The sequence below is a fragment of the Streptopelia decaocto genome (genome assembly GCF_964273445.1).
Source record: "Streptopelia decaocto genome assembly, chromosome: 10".
NCBI lineage: Eukaryota > Metazoa > Chordata > Aves > Columbiformes > Columbidae > Streptopelia > Streptopelia decaocto.
Window position 1 is genome coordinate 18,268,949 of NC_138665.1, and position 17,270 is coordinate 18,286,218.

General features: G+C 50.9%; 1 protein-coding gene across 1 annotated transcript in view; it reads left to right on the forward strand.

Moving 5' to 3' along the window:
- Positions 1 to 2,402: 2,402 nt before the first annotated feature.
- The window catches only part of LOC309444373 (gamma-aminobutyric acid receptor subunit gamma-4), a gene marked incomplete at both ends in the record, with an annotated part of 34,063 nt that continues 19,195 nt past the window's right edge, over positions 2,403 to 17,270 (forward strand). The window contains 3 exons of the mRNA XM_082062128.1: positions 2,403 to 2,458; positions 7,750 to 7,898; positions 8,099 to 8,166. Coding sequence (XP_081918254.1) covers positions 2,403 to 2,458; positions 7,750 to 7,898; positions 8,099 to 8,166 — 273 coding nt within the window. The remainder of the gene's footprint in view (positions 2,459 to 7,749; positions 7,899 to 8,098; positions 8,167 to 17,270) is intronic.

A 17,270-nucleotide genomic window follows, 5' to 3' on the forward strand; every position in this document is an offset into this window, starting at 1 on the left:
GAATCCTCAGACACTGGGGCAGCATGGCCCACCGTGCTTTGTGCTCGTGAAGACTCTGTAAATACTAGGTTTTATTAGTTTGCCAGTTGAACTGAAATATCAGAAGGGACAAAAAGCATCTTGAATAAAACATTTCATCTCCTGTTTATGTTTGGAGAATGCCATGACTTTAGACCTCAAAACAAATGTCTCTTCAAAGTGGAAAATAGGGGCTGTGTCTTCCCAAACCACTAGTTCAGGACATTTTGTCCTTCTCAGCGTTTGGACTGAGCGTGGTTTTTCCTGGTCAAAATCATTCACCATGAATTTGAAATGGATTTCTTCCAGGCAGAGCCTGTGCTGCTGGTAAATAAGGTATTTTATTGAAAAGCAGCGCTCTCCTATTGCTCTGCTACACCATCAACCTGCCTCTTTCCTATGCTTGGTCCAAGTAAAAGACTCAGTGCCAGTTACAAGAAGAAACAACTGTAGATAAGGGGAAGACCAGGGTGGACAGCTGCTTGTATGCTCCCGGTGCATACAACTGCCTGGAAGGTGTCCCCAAACAGCATCATAAATGGATGTTGTGCTTCCTTAACACTGCTCAGACCATCTCCAGCTCTCCAAGCACCGGTCCTCCCCCCTCTCTCACTTCTCAGGTAGCAGAAAGGGGTGGTCAAAATAAATCAGTCCTATGAATTTCCCCACACACCATTTCACATCCTGCGTCTTGAGGGGGAGCTGAGAGCACATATATGAACCCCTGGATTTTCTGTGATCTATTAATGACCAGAATTCCTCAACAGCCACATCCTCCCAGCAGCTGTTCTTGCACCTTTTTCAACTTCGGCTTCATCTGGATCCCTGAAGAACTTCTGGGGCAATGCGTTGGCTTGCTTTGAAGTTTAAGGGGCTCTTTTCACTTTCACTGCTGCTTTGATGTTCATTATTTACTCTCTTGACATGTGCTTCCTGTAAACTCTGCTGTCCCAGAGCTGGTGGCTTTGCATGTTGTAAAGGAAACATAATCTGCAGCTGCTTTATTACAGGGAAATGCCATCTCGGAGCTGAGATGCCTGCAGCTGGCTCCTGTGGCTGTGAGGCTGCTCAGATCTCATGCTTGAGGGTTTAAGGTGATTATTGAAACAATCAACAAGGGAGAGCCTGTGTAGGAAGAGCCTTGAAAAATCCCCCAGGTGCGCTGCTGCTATTTACTGCTTGTACTCCTGTAGCACTCCTAGTCCCCACCGAGACTGGTCCTGGCTATTAGCCACTGAACGTGCTTAGGGAACAGGTATCTCCTTATCCAGCCGAGTTGAGCAAATGAGTCAGTGGTTACGAGGACGCTGCAGGTGGAGAGCAGAGAAGTGATTTGTCCATGCTCCTGTAGGAAAGGCTGTGACAGGGCCAGGAGTGACAGTCAGTTGTCTGTGGGCCAGCTCCAGTCCGGAGAAGTGGCACCAAATCTCTGTTTGTTGTCAGTGTTACCAGACCCTATGGGAGATGTGGGACCAGGCCCCGCTAGGGACAGGTTCCTGCAATTCGTGGCTGTCACCAGATGGTGAAGGACAATTATTGATGCCTCATGTAGCTGTAACAAAGTTGGTTCTGAGCAAAACTCACCAAGAAGGAATCTGTTATTCCTGTTTACAAGTCAGATGTCAGCAGTGAAAAGAAATGCCCAAGTACAGCTTGGTAAACCGTGAGAGTGGAGAGTGACAGGCTGAAAACCCACAACCCACCCGCAACCCCTGGCTGACCCCTGCCCTCCCACGCAGCCTCCTGGCTTTTTTGTGGGCCAGCAGCCCCAACAAGTGGGAAAGGACCCTCTCCCGGCTGCATCTCCCTTGCATCTCAGCCCAACGGGGACTGACGCCTCGTATATTTTAACAATAATTACCCACTCTTTATTTTGGGAAAAAAGAACCAAAACGAAACAAACAACAAACTGATCTGTTGTGCATTTAAAAAAAAAAAAATAACAGCTATTATTAAGAGAAATGAAGCGCCTCGTTACGCAAAGAGGGAGTGAGAGATCCTTACACCAGCTGACGGTGCTCGCTCCCCGGCAGCAGCCAGAAACGCTGGTTTGACTCCGCCGTGCGTCCCCCCCCGCTGGCGCTCAGCCCTCGGGGGGGCGCGGGGGGAGCCAGCCCCTGTGCGGGGAGGTAGGAAGGACTCTGCGCTGAGCCCCTCCCCGCCGCGGAGTCGGAGAAGAGATGCCCAACTTTCCCCTTCCTCCCCGGCGGCGCGGAGCGGTGCGCGGAGCGCGGAGCCGGGCGGGCGGTGGCGGGGCTGGAGCGCAGCGCAGCGGGCAGCCGGGGGGCCCCGCCGCCGCCCCCGCCCCGGCCCCGCGCTGAGCCTCTCCGGGGCGGGCGCGCCGCCGCCGCCGCGCCCCCGGGGCCACTCCGCTCCTCGCCGAGATGCCCGGGACGGTGCTGCTGCTCTGCCTGGCCCTCGGGCCGGTCCTGCGCGCCAGGTGAGCTCCCCCCGCGCCGACCGGGACGCCCCATCCCCGCCTCAGTTTACCCGTCGGGGCAATGGGACGGGAGGGGGCTGGAGTCGCAGAATCTCTCCCCACCCCGGCTTCAGCGGGCATTTGGACACCTCTGTGCCCCCAGCGGCTCCTTCCAGCCGGCTCCGAGGCGGGATCAGGTCTGGTCGCGGCAGCACCTAGTGCCTGCATGTCCTGTGCACCCCAGGGCCCCCCTTCTTATGCTGGGAATCCAGAAGACACCCATTTTCCACCCCACCATCATCTCACTGGCTGGATGCTGCCGGGGCCCGAGCCCCTTCTGGGGGTGCCCAGGGCAGGACCAGAGGGAGCTCAGCACTTCCCGGAGGCTCCATGCATCACCGGGGAATTTCCATGCGGAGTTGGGCTTGGTGGGAAGGAGCTTGTATCCTTTTCCCTACACTCCATCCCCTGGCACCTCGAAAGCCCCTGCAGGGCTTGCAGCCTGGCAGGAGAAGAGCAGCGTGGGCTCCTGCCTTTGCTCTACAGGTTGGCCCCGGGTCTCAGCTCTGAGTGCCGCTGGGAGCCCAATGCCAGCCCGAAGCCACTGCTGAGCTGGGTGAGGAGGCGAGCGGAGCGTGGGGCTGGCAGATTACGGTTCTCTCCCAGGGCCAGCGGTTTGTAGCGCTTTTCTGTAAACAGCGACGAAAGGCCCCACACACAAGGGGTTTTCAAGTTTCTTTTTCCCTTTTTTTTCTTTTACAATTCCTTACCTTGCTGGTGAGTTTAATGGCTAGTTCGGAGAAAGAACATGTTGTCAGCAGATTGTTGCCCCCGGGGCTAAAGGGAAGAGGGATTTTACTGGCTGAAGCTAATTGGCAGAATAAGCCGCCTTAAAGCCGATCAAATCCCATTACAAATGCAGTCAGGGACAGAGAGCATGAATCCTGCTACTAATGGTCTGCTCTGCCAAGGCTTACCGACCTCGGATGTGGGCAGAAAGTCCATCCCTGCCACTGTCCTTCAGGGCTTGGCCTTCCTGGGGTCAAGACAGCGAGAGCTGTCCCACGGCTTGTGCCATGACACCCAGCCTCTCGTCAGTGTGCTGGCATTTCAGAGCCAAGAGGGGGATCCGTGGTGGTCCTGGTTCTTCTGCCCTACCGTCCCTGCAGCGCACTGCATTTTGAGAGGGTGAGAGTCCGCAAGATCACATGGAGGAGCAGTTAAGTCATGTATGCATGTGCCCTTGAGCAGGAAGGTTTACCCTGTAGCTGGCCCAGCTTCCCTTCTGCCCAGTTCCCCATGTCTACCCCTTCCCTGAGCCCTGTTTTGCCAGGAGCAGTGTCTGTGCATGTTGGAGGGGTGATGGAGCAGGGGAGGAAGCCTGTGGAAGAAGAAGGAGAGAAGGAGAAACTTATATCAGGGTCTTACTCTGTGTTCACTGCGTTTTTGCTGGCTTCAGCTTGCACAGGGTGAATGTCACCTGCCCTGCACTTGTCGGTGGGTGCTGGGGTGAGGAGCCCGGTTCAGGTGCTGTGTGTGTGAGAGCTCTTCTCCCAGCACAAGCTGCAAGACCTGTCCCCTGGTGCTGGAGTGGGCTGGATGCTTTGTGGCAGGTGACTCAGCACTCCCCAGATGATCTGCCCACCACAGACTCTAATTCAGAAGCATTTCCCAGGGCACAGCCTCAGCTGGGACCAAGGCACCCAAGTCTGAGTTCTGAAGGCAGGATCCCTGCACAGCATCGCACCACCAGAAAGCTGGGCTTGGCAGATGCTTGAAAGTGTGCAGACTTGACCATTGGGGCTTCATGGAGTGTGCTGTGAAAGGAGAGGTGCAAAAACATGTGAAATAGGTAGGGTGCAGTTTAGCGATCACCCTATCTTTAAATCCTCTGCCTGCTTCTAATTTAGGGTAATTTTCCTGTGCCTGCAACCCTTGGAGGCATTGGGATGGGTGGCTAGGAGGACACATTAGCATGTGGTGATTAGGATTGACTACAGTGCTTTTCAACCAAAGGAAATGTTGTTCTTGCATTTCATTGCTGTCTGTTCCTTGGGAGCGGGGGAGGCTTTGAGCTGCTTTTGCAGAGGGGCTGGACAATCACAGCCCAGGTATCTGCATCTGCTCTGGGACATTCCTGCCTCAGCAGTAGCTGTGTCACCTCCCCAGGGGGTGCAGGTCTCAGTACAAAATTTGACTGGTCTCAGACTTTGTTAACACACCAGGTTGCAAGTAGTAGTGTGTATGCATCCTGGTCAAGCACCACCAGTTGTCCGACCAGGCAAGGAGCAGAAGTGTCTTCAAGGGCTTGTAGCACATGTTGCTCTTCCCCTCCTCCTGCCAAGGGAAACCTTGTCAGACAGCTTAGGCAGTCAGGGAGGGAGCCAGTCACCAGCTCTTCAGGTGTATTTTGACCATCAGTGTTCTTGGAAACCTCAGCAAAACAAGTGTCTGTTTGAGTAAAATAGAATGAGGGAGGCAAGTCAGAGCTCTGTCCTGCTGTAATGCCATGGGTTGCCCCAGGAGGGTTGTCCAGCCCCATCCATATTCCTGAGTGCATCCAAAAAGACACCTCCCTGCTGCGCAGACCTCCTGCTCTGGACACCAGCAGGACCTGCCACATCCCCAACCGCCTCTGTCAGACCAGGGGTTTCCTTGCCACCTCCTCAGCTCTGTCCTGCCGTCATCCCTCTGTCCACCCCCTGCCAACAGTCGCAGCTGCCCCGTGGCTGAGTGCAGGAGCTCCATGAGGCGGGTATGTTGACAGTTTGACAAACGGAGGTGAGGAAACACGGCTCTGCCTTTCCTCCTGGCTGCACGGAGACATATGAGAACTGGCTGTCCCCTGTCACTGAGCCAGTCGCTTTGCACGAGGAGATGGAGCCGCTGGGCCAGCAAGTGTTCACAGCACGTTGGGGATCGCTGCAGGTCTGCAGTGTGACATTTCCATTAGCAGCTGTGGGGGGACATGCGCATGTCACCTTAATTCCTCTCCTCTGCAATAGCTCTTGGACTCTTCCCCTCTTGATTTGAAATGGAGCCACTGGGAAAAGAGACAGGGGAGGAGGCAGGGGCTTGCATAGGGCAGCATGAGAGTCACACTCCTGACCAGCAAGAGCCGGTGTGTGTCTGTATATGCACAGACATCCAGCAAAAGCATATTTTCTCCAGCAAAAGCTGGCTTGCTTATGCTAAGATGGCTTAGTATGGTTTAGTAGTCCAGGATTAGCTGTATTAGCAAAAAGCATATTTTTGGTAGCATCACTGCATCTGTAATAGGGATGTGACTCCCTGGAAATGCTACCCCAAGCCTTAGGGTGTTGATCAGCAGCCCTAAGTGGGGCCAAGCCAGAAGGCTGAGGTCAGACTAACCAGCCTGGTTCTGTTCAGCCCCGGAAGGATGTTTTGGACTCTACTGTGGCCTTACGCTTTGTAGGAAGTGGATTTTGGCAGGGCAGTGAGACACGCAGAGTTCAGTGCTGGCAGGTGACTTGTCTTGGGCTGGTTTCAAGTAGAGTCAAGGGAACACTGAGACAAGGTTTTGGTGTAGCTGTTCCCACTCCGTAGCCTGCAGTACCCAAAACACTGACAGCAAGGGAGGCAGTTAGGATTGCTTTTCCCTGCCCCGAGCTGGACTGTGGGCAGAGACATGTGTCTCCCTTTGTGCCCTGTAGGAGCAGGGCCATGCCCAGATTTTGGCTCTGGCCAGCTTTTGAGTGGGCACAGCAGTGGTCCCCCGTGTCCCCTGCAGCTGCTGGGTGCTGTGGAGCTGCCTGCTCGGCTGCATTTTGAAGGCACGCCAGCCAGACGAGCCCGCGCTGCTGCTGCTCAGATAGAGAAGTGCATCCTGACAGCATCACTGAAGGCTCCTTAAGCATCCTTAGAAAGTGCAGCACAATCAGAGAGGAAACAACAAGCTGATGTGCCAATATCTAAGCTCTGGCAGCAGGACTCCAGCTGCTTGCAGCCCAACCCTTGTTGGGGGACCCATCCCAGTGCCTGAAAGCTGGGGAGCTCCAGACTTTTAAAGCGACTGTGAAATCAAGTTTTATCTGGGGTTTTAAAAGAGAAGCATCTGATAAATTGACTGCAACATGTCAATTTAATGCCTTTTTTCCCCCTTGGAGTACCTTTGCCAGGCTCTGCCTCCCCAGGCGCCGAAGGGAGATGTGTGTCGGTGCTGCCTGATTGCACCTCGGAGATGCGAGGCTCCAGATGGGAAGTGTCAGCACGGTGGCAGCTCCCGCTGTGAGACCCTTTCTGGCGCTGGAGCAGGTGACACGCTGACATGACAGACGTCGAGGGGGGTGTGCCGGGTGCGAAATTGCTCGGCATCCTCTCCCACATATGGCTGTGTCGTTCCAGGGACAATCTTGTGAATGAGCTGCCCAGAACAGCGGCAGGTGGTTTGAATTTCCTGGGTGACCATGTGGACCTAATTTAATTAGAAGGTTTAGGAAAACTCCTTCAGGAAAAGGGAGGGGGTGTGAAAGGTTTAGAAAGGGCAGATTTGCAAAGCAGTGGGAGAAGCTGTTGCTTGGTGGATCATGTCCAGAAGAGGATGCAGGCTTTCCTTGCATGGCTTGGAACTGGAAGATCAGGAAGATGGAGCATCTTTAAGTGGAAACTCACGCCAAAGGCAGGGGAGGAAGGGTTGGTGAGTACAGGGAATGGGTTGTGGCAGGTCTTGGCCTGAGGGCAGAGGAGTTTGCATAAGGCTCTAATTTCCCAGGCTCTGTGCAGGGCAGATGGTTGTGTTCCTGGCAAGACAGACATGCATGCTGCCTGCTTGGGAGTTTTTAGGACCTCTTTTCTCTAAAATGCGTTTGTTATAAATGCCTTGCTCCCTAAAAATGCTGTTTGTTCTCTGACTTCTTTGTCAGAGGAAGCCCACGTCAGGTGTAGGTGACAGGCAGAGCAGCTGAGGTATTTGGGGTTAACAAGCAGCTGCAGGAGCTGATGGCAGCAGAGGAGGGGCAGGAGCACAGGGGAGGGCTCTGTGTTTTGGGGATGAGCAGCGTGCCTCCCAAGGGAGCTGGGAAGGATGTGGAGCACCCCATGGCCGCTAGTCCTGTCTGCTGGCAGGAAGGTCCCTGCATCTCTAGGGACCCTGAAGTGAGCAAAGGCACCAGGTGAATTGTGTCTTCTCAGCAGCGTAGCTGAGAGGAGATCCCTGAGCTCCTTATGTTCTGCTCTTCAGCAGCACTGCATGCTCCTCCTTTAGTATCTCTGAAACCCAGCTGTGCGTCGACACCCACAGAGTGCCAGAGAGATGCCACAGTGATGCCTTTCTCCTTTTGACTCCACTCCAGGTGCGAGAGCACAGAGGAATACGATTACGATTACCTCAGCATCAATAAAACCTGGGTCCTCACTCCCAAGGCACAGGAGACTGATGCCACACAGATCCTCAACTCACTACTGAAGAACTATGACAACAAGCTGAGGCCTGACATTGGCAGTAAGTGTCCCCTGAAGCTCCCTGTCATGGGTATTGACCTGGCCCTGCTGTGTCTCATGTTTTCCCTGCTTTCATGGCTGTTGTAGTTGGGATAGTTGGTGAGTCAGAGCTGTGCTGATCCCAGATGCTCCCTTGTTCCTCAGCCCTTCACAAATGATCCTAGTCCCAGCTCATCAGTACCTTTTTTATTTTCTTTACAGTCAAGCCCACGTTTATCGATGTGGATATCTATGTGAACAGCATCGGGCCAGTGTCTGTCATCCAGATGGTGAGTGGTGTCATTGCTGCAGTGTCACGGTAACACCAAAACTGAGAGCGTGGGAGGTGGCTGGCCCAGCGCTGCTGGCAGATTGTGCTGTGCTGGCTAGACATGGCGTGAAGGTGATGTTCTCATGAGAAGAGGTGTATTTGTTTACCTTTCCTTGGGAAGAGGTGCTCTCACCTGCTGATAGCTGGAGTTAGGAAGTCTTGATAGCCATCCATGGTTAGGAGCAAGATATTCAAGTGCTCGGTCCTTGGTCAGCCGACTCTACCATGCTCACAAGTTCAGGGAGAAAGATGATGATGCTCTTTGATCTTCATTGGCAATGTGTGGACAGACACTCTTGCTTTGACACCAGGATGCTCAGGGCAAGTTTCACCACCCTTCTTGAAACAGTGCGATGGTGGCTGGAACAGGGAGCAGTGCGTGTCCTAGGAGGACTAAAATAGGTACCTGCAGGTGGTTTCCATGGCAATGGTCTGATGGTGTGAGACTGGGGTGCCCAGGCCTGGCCTGCGATGCCAGGGAGGGACAAGCAGGTGCCTCAGGTCCAACAGCTCTTCTTCAGTATGTAGCACCTTAGATTGGTGCCACCACAACTGTGATGGTTTCTGCTCATGGCTCAGGACCCTGTTGTACTGGGAGCTGTGGAAACACTCAGAGATGATCTTTTGTCTGAAGAGTCTTCAGGCCATGCACTGGAGAGAAACTGTTGATTATTTATATTTCTCGGGTAACTTCCATTATTATTTTCCTTGTAAAGTCATTTTTTCCTCTTTCTAGTGAGAATGAGACCTGACTGCTGTCAGGTTTCAAAAGACTTATTTGGTCCACTAGGCAGTGGGGTGAAGAGTACAAAGGAGAGGTACAGCTGGGACAATTTGACTTTTCTTGTATTTCTCAATGCAAAACGCAGCACAAATAAAACCAGCCCCCTTAAACCATCTCAGGATGGGCATGTTATTTTTAGTTTCCCGGGTAGAAAATTTCCACTGAACAAACCCCTCTGAGGATGGAGAAATGGCATTGTAATCATAGTAGCACTTTCACTCCAAACAGTGTTTTGAAGCAGCCCTTTTGGCTGGCCACCATCAAGCATGTGCAGCATCTGCTTGTGAGCCACCAGATTGGCACCTGGCTGGGCACTCACTCGCATGGTGAGGGCACCATCAGGAGGCCCAGCGGGGATGCCCTCAAGGCAAAAAAAATCCTTTCATTGTTTATATGGACATGGTTTCTGGGAGGAGAACCACAGCCCAAGCTAGGCAGAGGTCATCCCTGTCTGGGCCAGATATTACAAGCTCCTCCATCCCATGTGGGACATGAAGCCACAGTGATGTAGGAGCAGCAGCGCAGGGACTGGGAGTACTCAGCTCTCCAGCCACTGCTGTGCCTGGAGGTAGAGCACAAGGGTCATGTTATAGGTAGCTGTCCCATCTGCTTTGCACTGCCCAAGGATATGCCAAGAAAACTGTGCAAAACCACAGTGCGTGTTCTCATTCCTCCTCTTTCCTTCTCATCCATTTACTTTACCCCTTTTCACCCCTATAGGAAGCTCTGCTCTCTATCGCAGGAGCACCGCGTAGCCATGCGGATGGTAGCAGTAGAGAGTGGCTTATAAAATCCGGTCTTGCATCCAGCGTTCATCTCTTCTCCTAAACAGAGATACCAGGCACTGCTGTTAGTCTGGTTTCCTAAGAAACACAGATTATGCCATGGTGATGGGTGTGTGAGAACATGCGTACGTCCATCCCATTCTTTCAGTATTTTAGATCCACTGGGCTAATACCAACCATATATAGCTGCAACTATAGGAGCTTCAGGAGTACTCGGCACCTGTGGTATTTTTGTGAAAACAAGATGCAAGGCAGTGACAACAACCAACCCCACTGAGGATGTGTGAACTCAACCCATATTAGACACCAGAGAATCATATGGGAGGGTGTTGCTGAAGACAGCCTTGACCAATCCTAGAGCAGCTCATCTCATGTGTTTAGCTCTTTCTAAGAGTCAGCAGAAGATTTTATGCTTCATGAAGTGGGGTTCCATGGCTGCACAGGATCCCAGGGGGTCCCAGCACACTTAGAGCACGCCAGGGGTGTGAAGGCAAGACTTGAAATTACCTACATCTGCAGGGTTCTGCTGGGGAAGCTGCTGCCATGGGCCTAATCTACCCTTCTGCAGCCTTCCTACCTGAGAAAGGTAGTGCTGTTTGTGGGAATGGCATGGTGAGGAGCTGCTTGGGCAGGGGAGGAAACCACTCAGCATAGAGACAGTTGAGGGATTTTGTGGCATCAATTACAACTGGCTGCGCTGTCTCTCCAAAGTGCCCAGATGCTGCAAGTCTAGGTGTCCCTGCTGGGTCCCAACAGTCACCAGTGATCTGAAGACACCTCCATGTGACCCCGCAAGTAGGGTCTCTATGGACCTCTCTCCTTCCTGCAGGGCCTGTTGTGAGAGGACAAGGGGTAATGGCTTTAAACTAAAGGAGAGAAGATTCAGGCTAAACATGAGGAAGAAACTTTTTACAATGAGGGTAGTAAAATACTGGAACAGGTTGCCCAGAGTGCTGTTGGATGCCCCATCCCTGGAGACATCCAAGGCCAGGCTGAATGGGGCTCTGAACAACCTGAGCTGGGTGAAGTTGGTCCTGCATATGGCAGGGGAGTTGGACTAGGTGAGCTTTGAAAGTCCCTTCCAGCCCAAACTATTTGATGATTCTGTGATTCCTAAGCTTGAATGTGTGATGCCCATGAGCTGCAGACCCTTTCTCCCTGAGATGCTGGGCTGATATTAAAAGTACTGAGGACAGCTAGACCCAGGTCTTACAGCCTTGGGTGGTAGCTTTCTGCTATCTGTACTCCAAATGCCTCCCCCTGCTCATGTGAGAGGCTGCATCCTGCTATAGTGTCTTCTGAAGCAAGAGAAAAGGGTGGTGAGAAAGCTGCCACAGTGTCACCTCTGGACTTGGCTACTTCACTGACTTGTTTTGTGTTTGTTTGCTTTTCCATGATGATGCAATGAATTAAGTCATTCTGCAGGTCGTGCCAGACACTGGCAGGCTGGCATCAAACGTATGATACAGATTGTCTTTGCTGGGGATATGTCATTCCCACTTTGTCCCTTTTTATATAGCTTCTCCCAACCTGAGAAGCTTTGCCTTCTCCCAGCTGTCAGACCCATCCTGCATGCCTAATTTTTCCCTTTTCCCATACGCAACCTGCCGAAATGTACATTTCTGAGGGAAGGGAGCCAGAATGTGGCTGGGGGCTAGATCTCTCCTGAGCCCATGGTGAGATTTCTCTGTGCTGCAGATACAGAGGCTCATGTAGGCTGGAAGGTCCACTGGAGGGGAAATGTCCCATTGATCTCTTTTAGGTGCATTACAATGACAGGGTCTTACATAAATATTTCTCTTTCGCATACCCGGGCTATGCAGAAAATAAAAACCTTGTTCTGCTTTTAAGAAATACATCAGCATTACTGCGGCTATTAGCTTGGACTAACATGGTCTGTGCATCTGAAGGCTACAGGATGGACTGACATGCAGGTGGAATAGAAGGCTCCAATTAAGCAATGTAGTCTGAATACTGGTGTCCTGTGATCTTTTGCTCACCCCTCAAAGGGTTAACAATTCACTGCTACCTTCAGCCTCATGATGCTCTGTCAGGGCTTGGGAAGCTGGCCGCACGTAGCTGCTGTTCACCCTCCAAATGATAAATCACGTCAGGATACAAAACTGATTCCGGCCCTTAAAAATGAATAGGTGATTTGAAAATGCCCTGTGCTGGGTGTAAATTTTGCATCTCCCTCATCAATCACTTGTCATAAATAACATTAACATTCAGAAGTCAGCAGAAGGCAGGCAGGTTTGGAGGGGGAAGAAATGTAAAGTGATTTCCTGGTATCTTTTGTAGATCAGAATGTTAGTCTTGTTCCCCATTTGGGTAGTTGAGCAAATTTTACATTCTCTACTCCCTGGGGAAACGACCCTCTGTATTCTGCCAGCCAAAATGTGGCAGTGACCAGAAATAAAGCTAGGAGACAGTTAAATGATAGTGAGTGGATGAGGCTTGGTTGAGAGGCTGAGAGGGAAAAGGGTGCGGAAAAGTGGAACCATCAGGTCCTGCAGCTGTTTGTTCCAGTCACTGCATGGCCTGGGGCTCCCTCCCCATCCCCATGAACCTGTTGGCTTTGAGTGGGATTGGGGCACTTGGCACTTCTCAGGGTGGCGAGAAGCTCCATTTATACCATCAGGGAAAGGATGCGCTCGGCCCTTCCAGAGCTGCCTGCTGCCATTGGGTGCCGGCCAGCAGCACATCAAGCCAAATGAGTTATCGCCCACGGTGCCTCAGCTTTCCAAGCTGTGTTATGGCCCTGGATGCCCAATTAGATTCCCATTAACACAGATAGCGTGTAGGTGTCATTGGCTTACCACAAAGCTGAGCCTTGTGCAAAGACCCACCTTGGTTCCCCCAGCATGTTGGTGGGAACAGGTGCCAGAGAGGGCTGTGTCAGTGGGGACCGATGGAGGAGACCTTGGGTTCAAATTTTATGCTGACTGGTTGTTTGCTGAAGTGATTTGCTCCTGGTTTTGTTTTGTAATGGCTTTATTGCTATAGATTATAGCTTTAACTGGTGTCAAGGGCACCTAGAGTTCTGGATCACCTTCTCTTAGGAATGCTTAACTCTCAGAAAATGATGCTGTAGAAGTGGTTGCCAACTATTGGGGCTGAGTGTCTTTTAGTCCTGGGGATGTCCGTGAAGTGTCCACGAGAGCCAGCATGTGTGGGAGTGGAAAAAGTGCTTCTGCTCTGAGCTTGTAGATGGATCAACTCCTGCCCAGAGCTCCTCAGCCAGGGACCTGTCTTGGTGACCTGTGTTGGGTGTCTGGGATCAGAGGTGGTGCAGCCAGGGCTAGTTTAGGTGCTGGAGACTCTTCTCTTTGATACGTGCAAGGAGATGCCCTTATGTGCCAAATTCTGTAACAAAACTTGATGACAGCTCTTCTGCTGGGATTGTGCACAACCTCAATCTCATTACTTAATGATAGTAAGATGGAAAGAGCCAAATTGGCCTCCATCATTCACCAGGGGCCAGATTCTGCTGCATCTGAATTGCCTGTGATTTCCAGAGGCAGGGCTAAGCTTGTGCTTCTGTTATTTTAGCAAATTATTTTCTTAGCTCTGCCTGTGAGCAGGGGACTGGAGCCTGAAGAGATTGATATGTCCAAATACACGTGTTGAATGTTCAGCCCTTTCCTCTTTAGGAAGGAGATGCTGCACGTTATTAAATTCATAATACTGTGCCGGCTGCATTAGTTACCATGCAACACTAACGAAATTGAGGATGAGGAATGTGTTTTCCCACGTCTGGAGTACTGCAGAAAAGATTTAATAGATCGCATGTATGGTGCATTTGTGAAAACACTGTGAAAAAGGGGGAGGGAGAGAAGGGGAAAATGTTTATTCGTTATCAGCTGATGAATAATTAATTTACAAACGTTGTCTTGTTAAATATAAATTAAATCCTCATTTGACACACTTTATAATTTAGAAGTATAAGCCCAGCATGAATGAAGAGAACTCCCCACTGACTGCTTTCATGTAAATCCCGAGGAGCCAGGGAGGGAGGTTTAGCTTTCAAAGTTGAAGCTGACAAGGAGTAGCAGTGAGGAAGAGGCTGCTGTGACAAAGCCAGCTTGGGGACTTGGGGCACTTTGCTTATGGGTGCTCTAAGGGCAGGGAAGGCTCAGCGGGGCAGGGAGACAGTGGTTGAACACACCACCCTCTTCCAAGGATTCCTCCCTGCCCGCTCAGAGTTGCGGGTGGCCGAGCTGCTGAATCAGGACTCTTTGAATAAAATGCCCATTGGTGCCACGTTACCAGAGTGCGCAGCAAGCCAGCAGCTGCTTGTGAATGGCAGGGGCACAGATCCCCAAGGATGGAGCTAGGCTCTACAAAAGCCATACGGGGCTAAGCCACCCTTGCAGAGAGCCCTTAGGCATTTTGAGGCATCTCCATGTAGAATCAGTGGGTGTTCTTGGCTGGAAGGCAGTTAGTGCGGGAGCCACCGTGGGAAGCTTTGGGTTACAGCCCTGGTGTCCCGCTGTAAGGCTTGGGTAAATATCTTCCTTTCTTCTTAATAGATGGGAAAACCAGGACCGGTAATAATTGTCTGGCTCTGAGGAATGCTTAAGTCTTCATTATACTTAGCTTTGGCTGCTTTGGAATAAGTAGGAAGGAAATGAAATGAAAATGGCACAGTTTTTAAGATGCTTGAATGTGTTGCTCTGGAGCACAAGATAAGCCTATAGGTAAAGGAAATTTGTTACCTCCCCCCACTTCTTCCCTGATAATAATAGACTCCAGCGGCTGCACAGCACTTTTCAACTGAAGAGACTTAGAAATGCTTTACAAATCATCTGTCTAGGAGGCAACAGCCCAGATGCACCCACTTCTAGGGTGGATTGCAGTGCCTGAAGCATGCCACAGTGCTCTGCCAAGGACCGCATGCTCTTTTTGGCCTTCCTGGTGTGCAGCAAGAGTCGGGCATCAGCATAAATCTAATGAAGTCACACAAGACATGCACTCTTGTAATAAGCTAGGCCAGGTTTTGGTCCCTGATAAAGCAGCATATCGTAGAAATTTAAAATGTTGGGAAATAGGTATTGCTCATTAAGGGCCCTAGTGCTTTTTCTGGCCATTAGTTTCCATGCCTGAGTGATGGCTCTGTGCCACCGGAGCTGGTGGTGCATTTATAATGTCTTCACAAATACTCATTTGCTTGGAAAGTGCCTGCATCTCTTGATTCCTTAATGTTCAGGAACGCTCACCTGAGCCCATTCCTGTGTGCCCAAGTGCCAGGAGAGTGACTGTTGCTCACGTAGCTGCTTGTGTTCGTGTGCGGCGAGGTTGGGTACACAGAGGAGGGCAGCGGCCGTCCTGTAGCCATCGTTTGTCATTGTCTTAAGAGAAAAAAGAATCACGAGGCCGCTGAGGAATAGAACCAGTCACGTACAACTTCCAGGACAAATCACGAACTGCAACAGAAGGTCTAATGAAAGAATTGAGTTACATCCATCCGGAAGGTATCCCAAGAGCTTCTGCAAGTTTCAGGGTCTGCTCCCAAACTCGAAAAGGAATGATTTATTCACTATGAATAATTCAACCAGCTCCTTTTATTATCCAGAACATACACTAATCCCCTCTAGATATTTCTGTGTGACATCCATGTCAGTATTTTATTTATAGGCTGTTTATTGTGCAGAAAACACAACCAGCCTGTTATCAGGGAAAACAAACAAAAAGCAGGGGGGTTGCCTCTAAAGTTTGGAGCTAAATAAAATATGAAAATACGGACAGCTGCCCCCTGGGGGGAAAAGTGCTTTTCTTCAGAGGCATTTCTGGAGAGAAAAACCCTGAAGTTAATTAACATCTGTGCTCCCCAGTCTGACACTCAATGGGGAATGTGGCCATACTCAGTCAAGTTTCTTAAACTTCAGCATCAGTCCTGGCACACAGGTGCCTCTACACAGCCCACAGCTCAGGCAGCCTCTGGCCCTGGGGCAACATGGGGTAAATCACCATTCATACCTAAGTAAGCAGCTTTTGTACTTTTCTACATTAGTTCAATTTCTGGGCTTCTACTGACAGTAACGCTCAATCCTGCATTCATCTTGTGCCAGCCTTTGCAGAAAATTCACATTTCTTCATCCAGGCTGAATGCAAAGGGGTTTTTTGCACTGAACCCTTGCAGGCAGCCCGGGAAGGGCGCTTAGTGTAGGTGCTTTCCAAGTAGCCAGTGTGCTTGCCATGCCCGGCCTGAGAGCATTGTAACTCATAATTCCTCACTCTTACTCACAGAAAATCTTTCTAACGCAGCTTGTGACCACAGCAGCTGTTCCTGCTCTCCCTCTCCAGAGGTCTCTGACAGCAACTGGGTTTCTGCTTGTTAATAGACCATGATGATATTTTCCAGTGACCGGGAGACTCTCCTTAGTGGGGCCTGGACCAGGCTGGAGGGATGTCCCCTTCCCTGGCAGCTAGCAGCTGTCTCTTGGCTTGTGTCGTGGTTTAGACCCAGCCAGCAACTAGGATCACATGGCCACTTGCTCACTGCTCCCTACCCCAGTGGAACGGGGAGGAGAATCAGGGAAAAAAGGTAAAACTTGCGGGTTGGGGTAAAACAGTTAAACAGAACAGCGAAGGAAAAGATAAACAACAACAATAATAACAATAAAATAAGATACAAAGCAAAGGATACACAATGTGATGACCCTCCACCCAGAAAGTCAATGCCCAGCCTGCTCTGCTCCTGGCAATTTCTTCCCCCAGCCAGCTCCCCTTGATATATATGTATGTACTGAGCATGACTCCATATGGTATCGAATATTCTTTTGGCTAGTTTGGGTCAACTGTCCTGGCTGTGTCCCCTTCCAGCTCCCTGGGAAAGTTAACTCTCTCCCAGCCAAACCCAGATCAGTTTGGTAGAAGCTTTGCCCTGTGTAGTCGCTGGGCAGCGGGAATGCAGCCTTGCCCATCACACTCTGGTGAGGATGTGCCTGGGAGATGTGGGCTTGGGCTCAGAGCTGCCCCATGCGGCTGTATCTTGTGAAGAAAAGCGCGGGTGCAGCCACGTCCATCACAAGCCCATCAGCTAAAGCAGTTGCGATGCGGTTCCCCAACAGCCCCGCGTCTCCATACGGAGACATGTGCGCGTGGACAGGCCAGGAAGCATGTGTTTGATTTGGGTACTGATCTGTCCTCTGAACCTCATTAAATTGATTCTTCCAAGTCAAAGGGAAAGCACTATCGTGTCAAATTTGAAAGATATAGGCTCTGAGCTGTACCAATAGTTGTCACTTGATGGGCTGAATTATTTTTAAGGCAGAGTTGATTTATTTGAACTGAAGGCTTTAGATCTCTCCACGGGAGAGGTCTGGGTATTTCAGGTATGCAAGAGCCAAGTCAGAGGCTGGGCTTTCTGGTCTAGCATTGTAGAGGGAAAGGGTCTTGCTCTCCCTTCCCACTTGGGACAAACAGCTGAAATTCTTAAACATTTCTGAGGGAAAATGGATTTAGGGACAATCAAAACATTTACATTTAGTA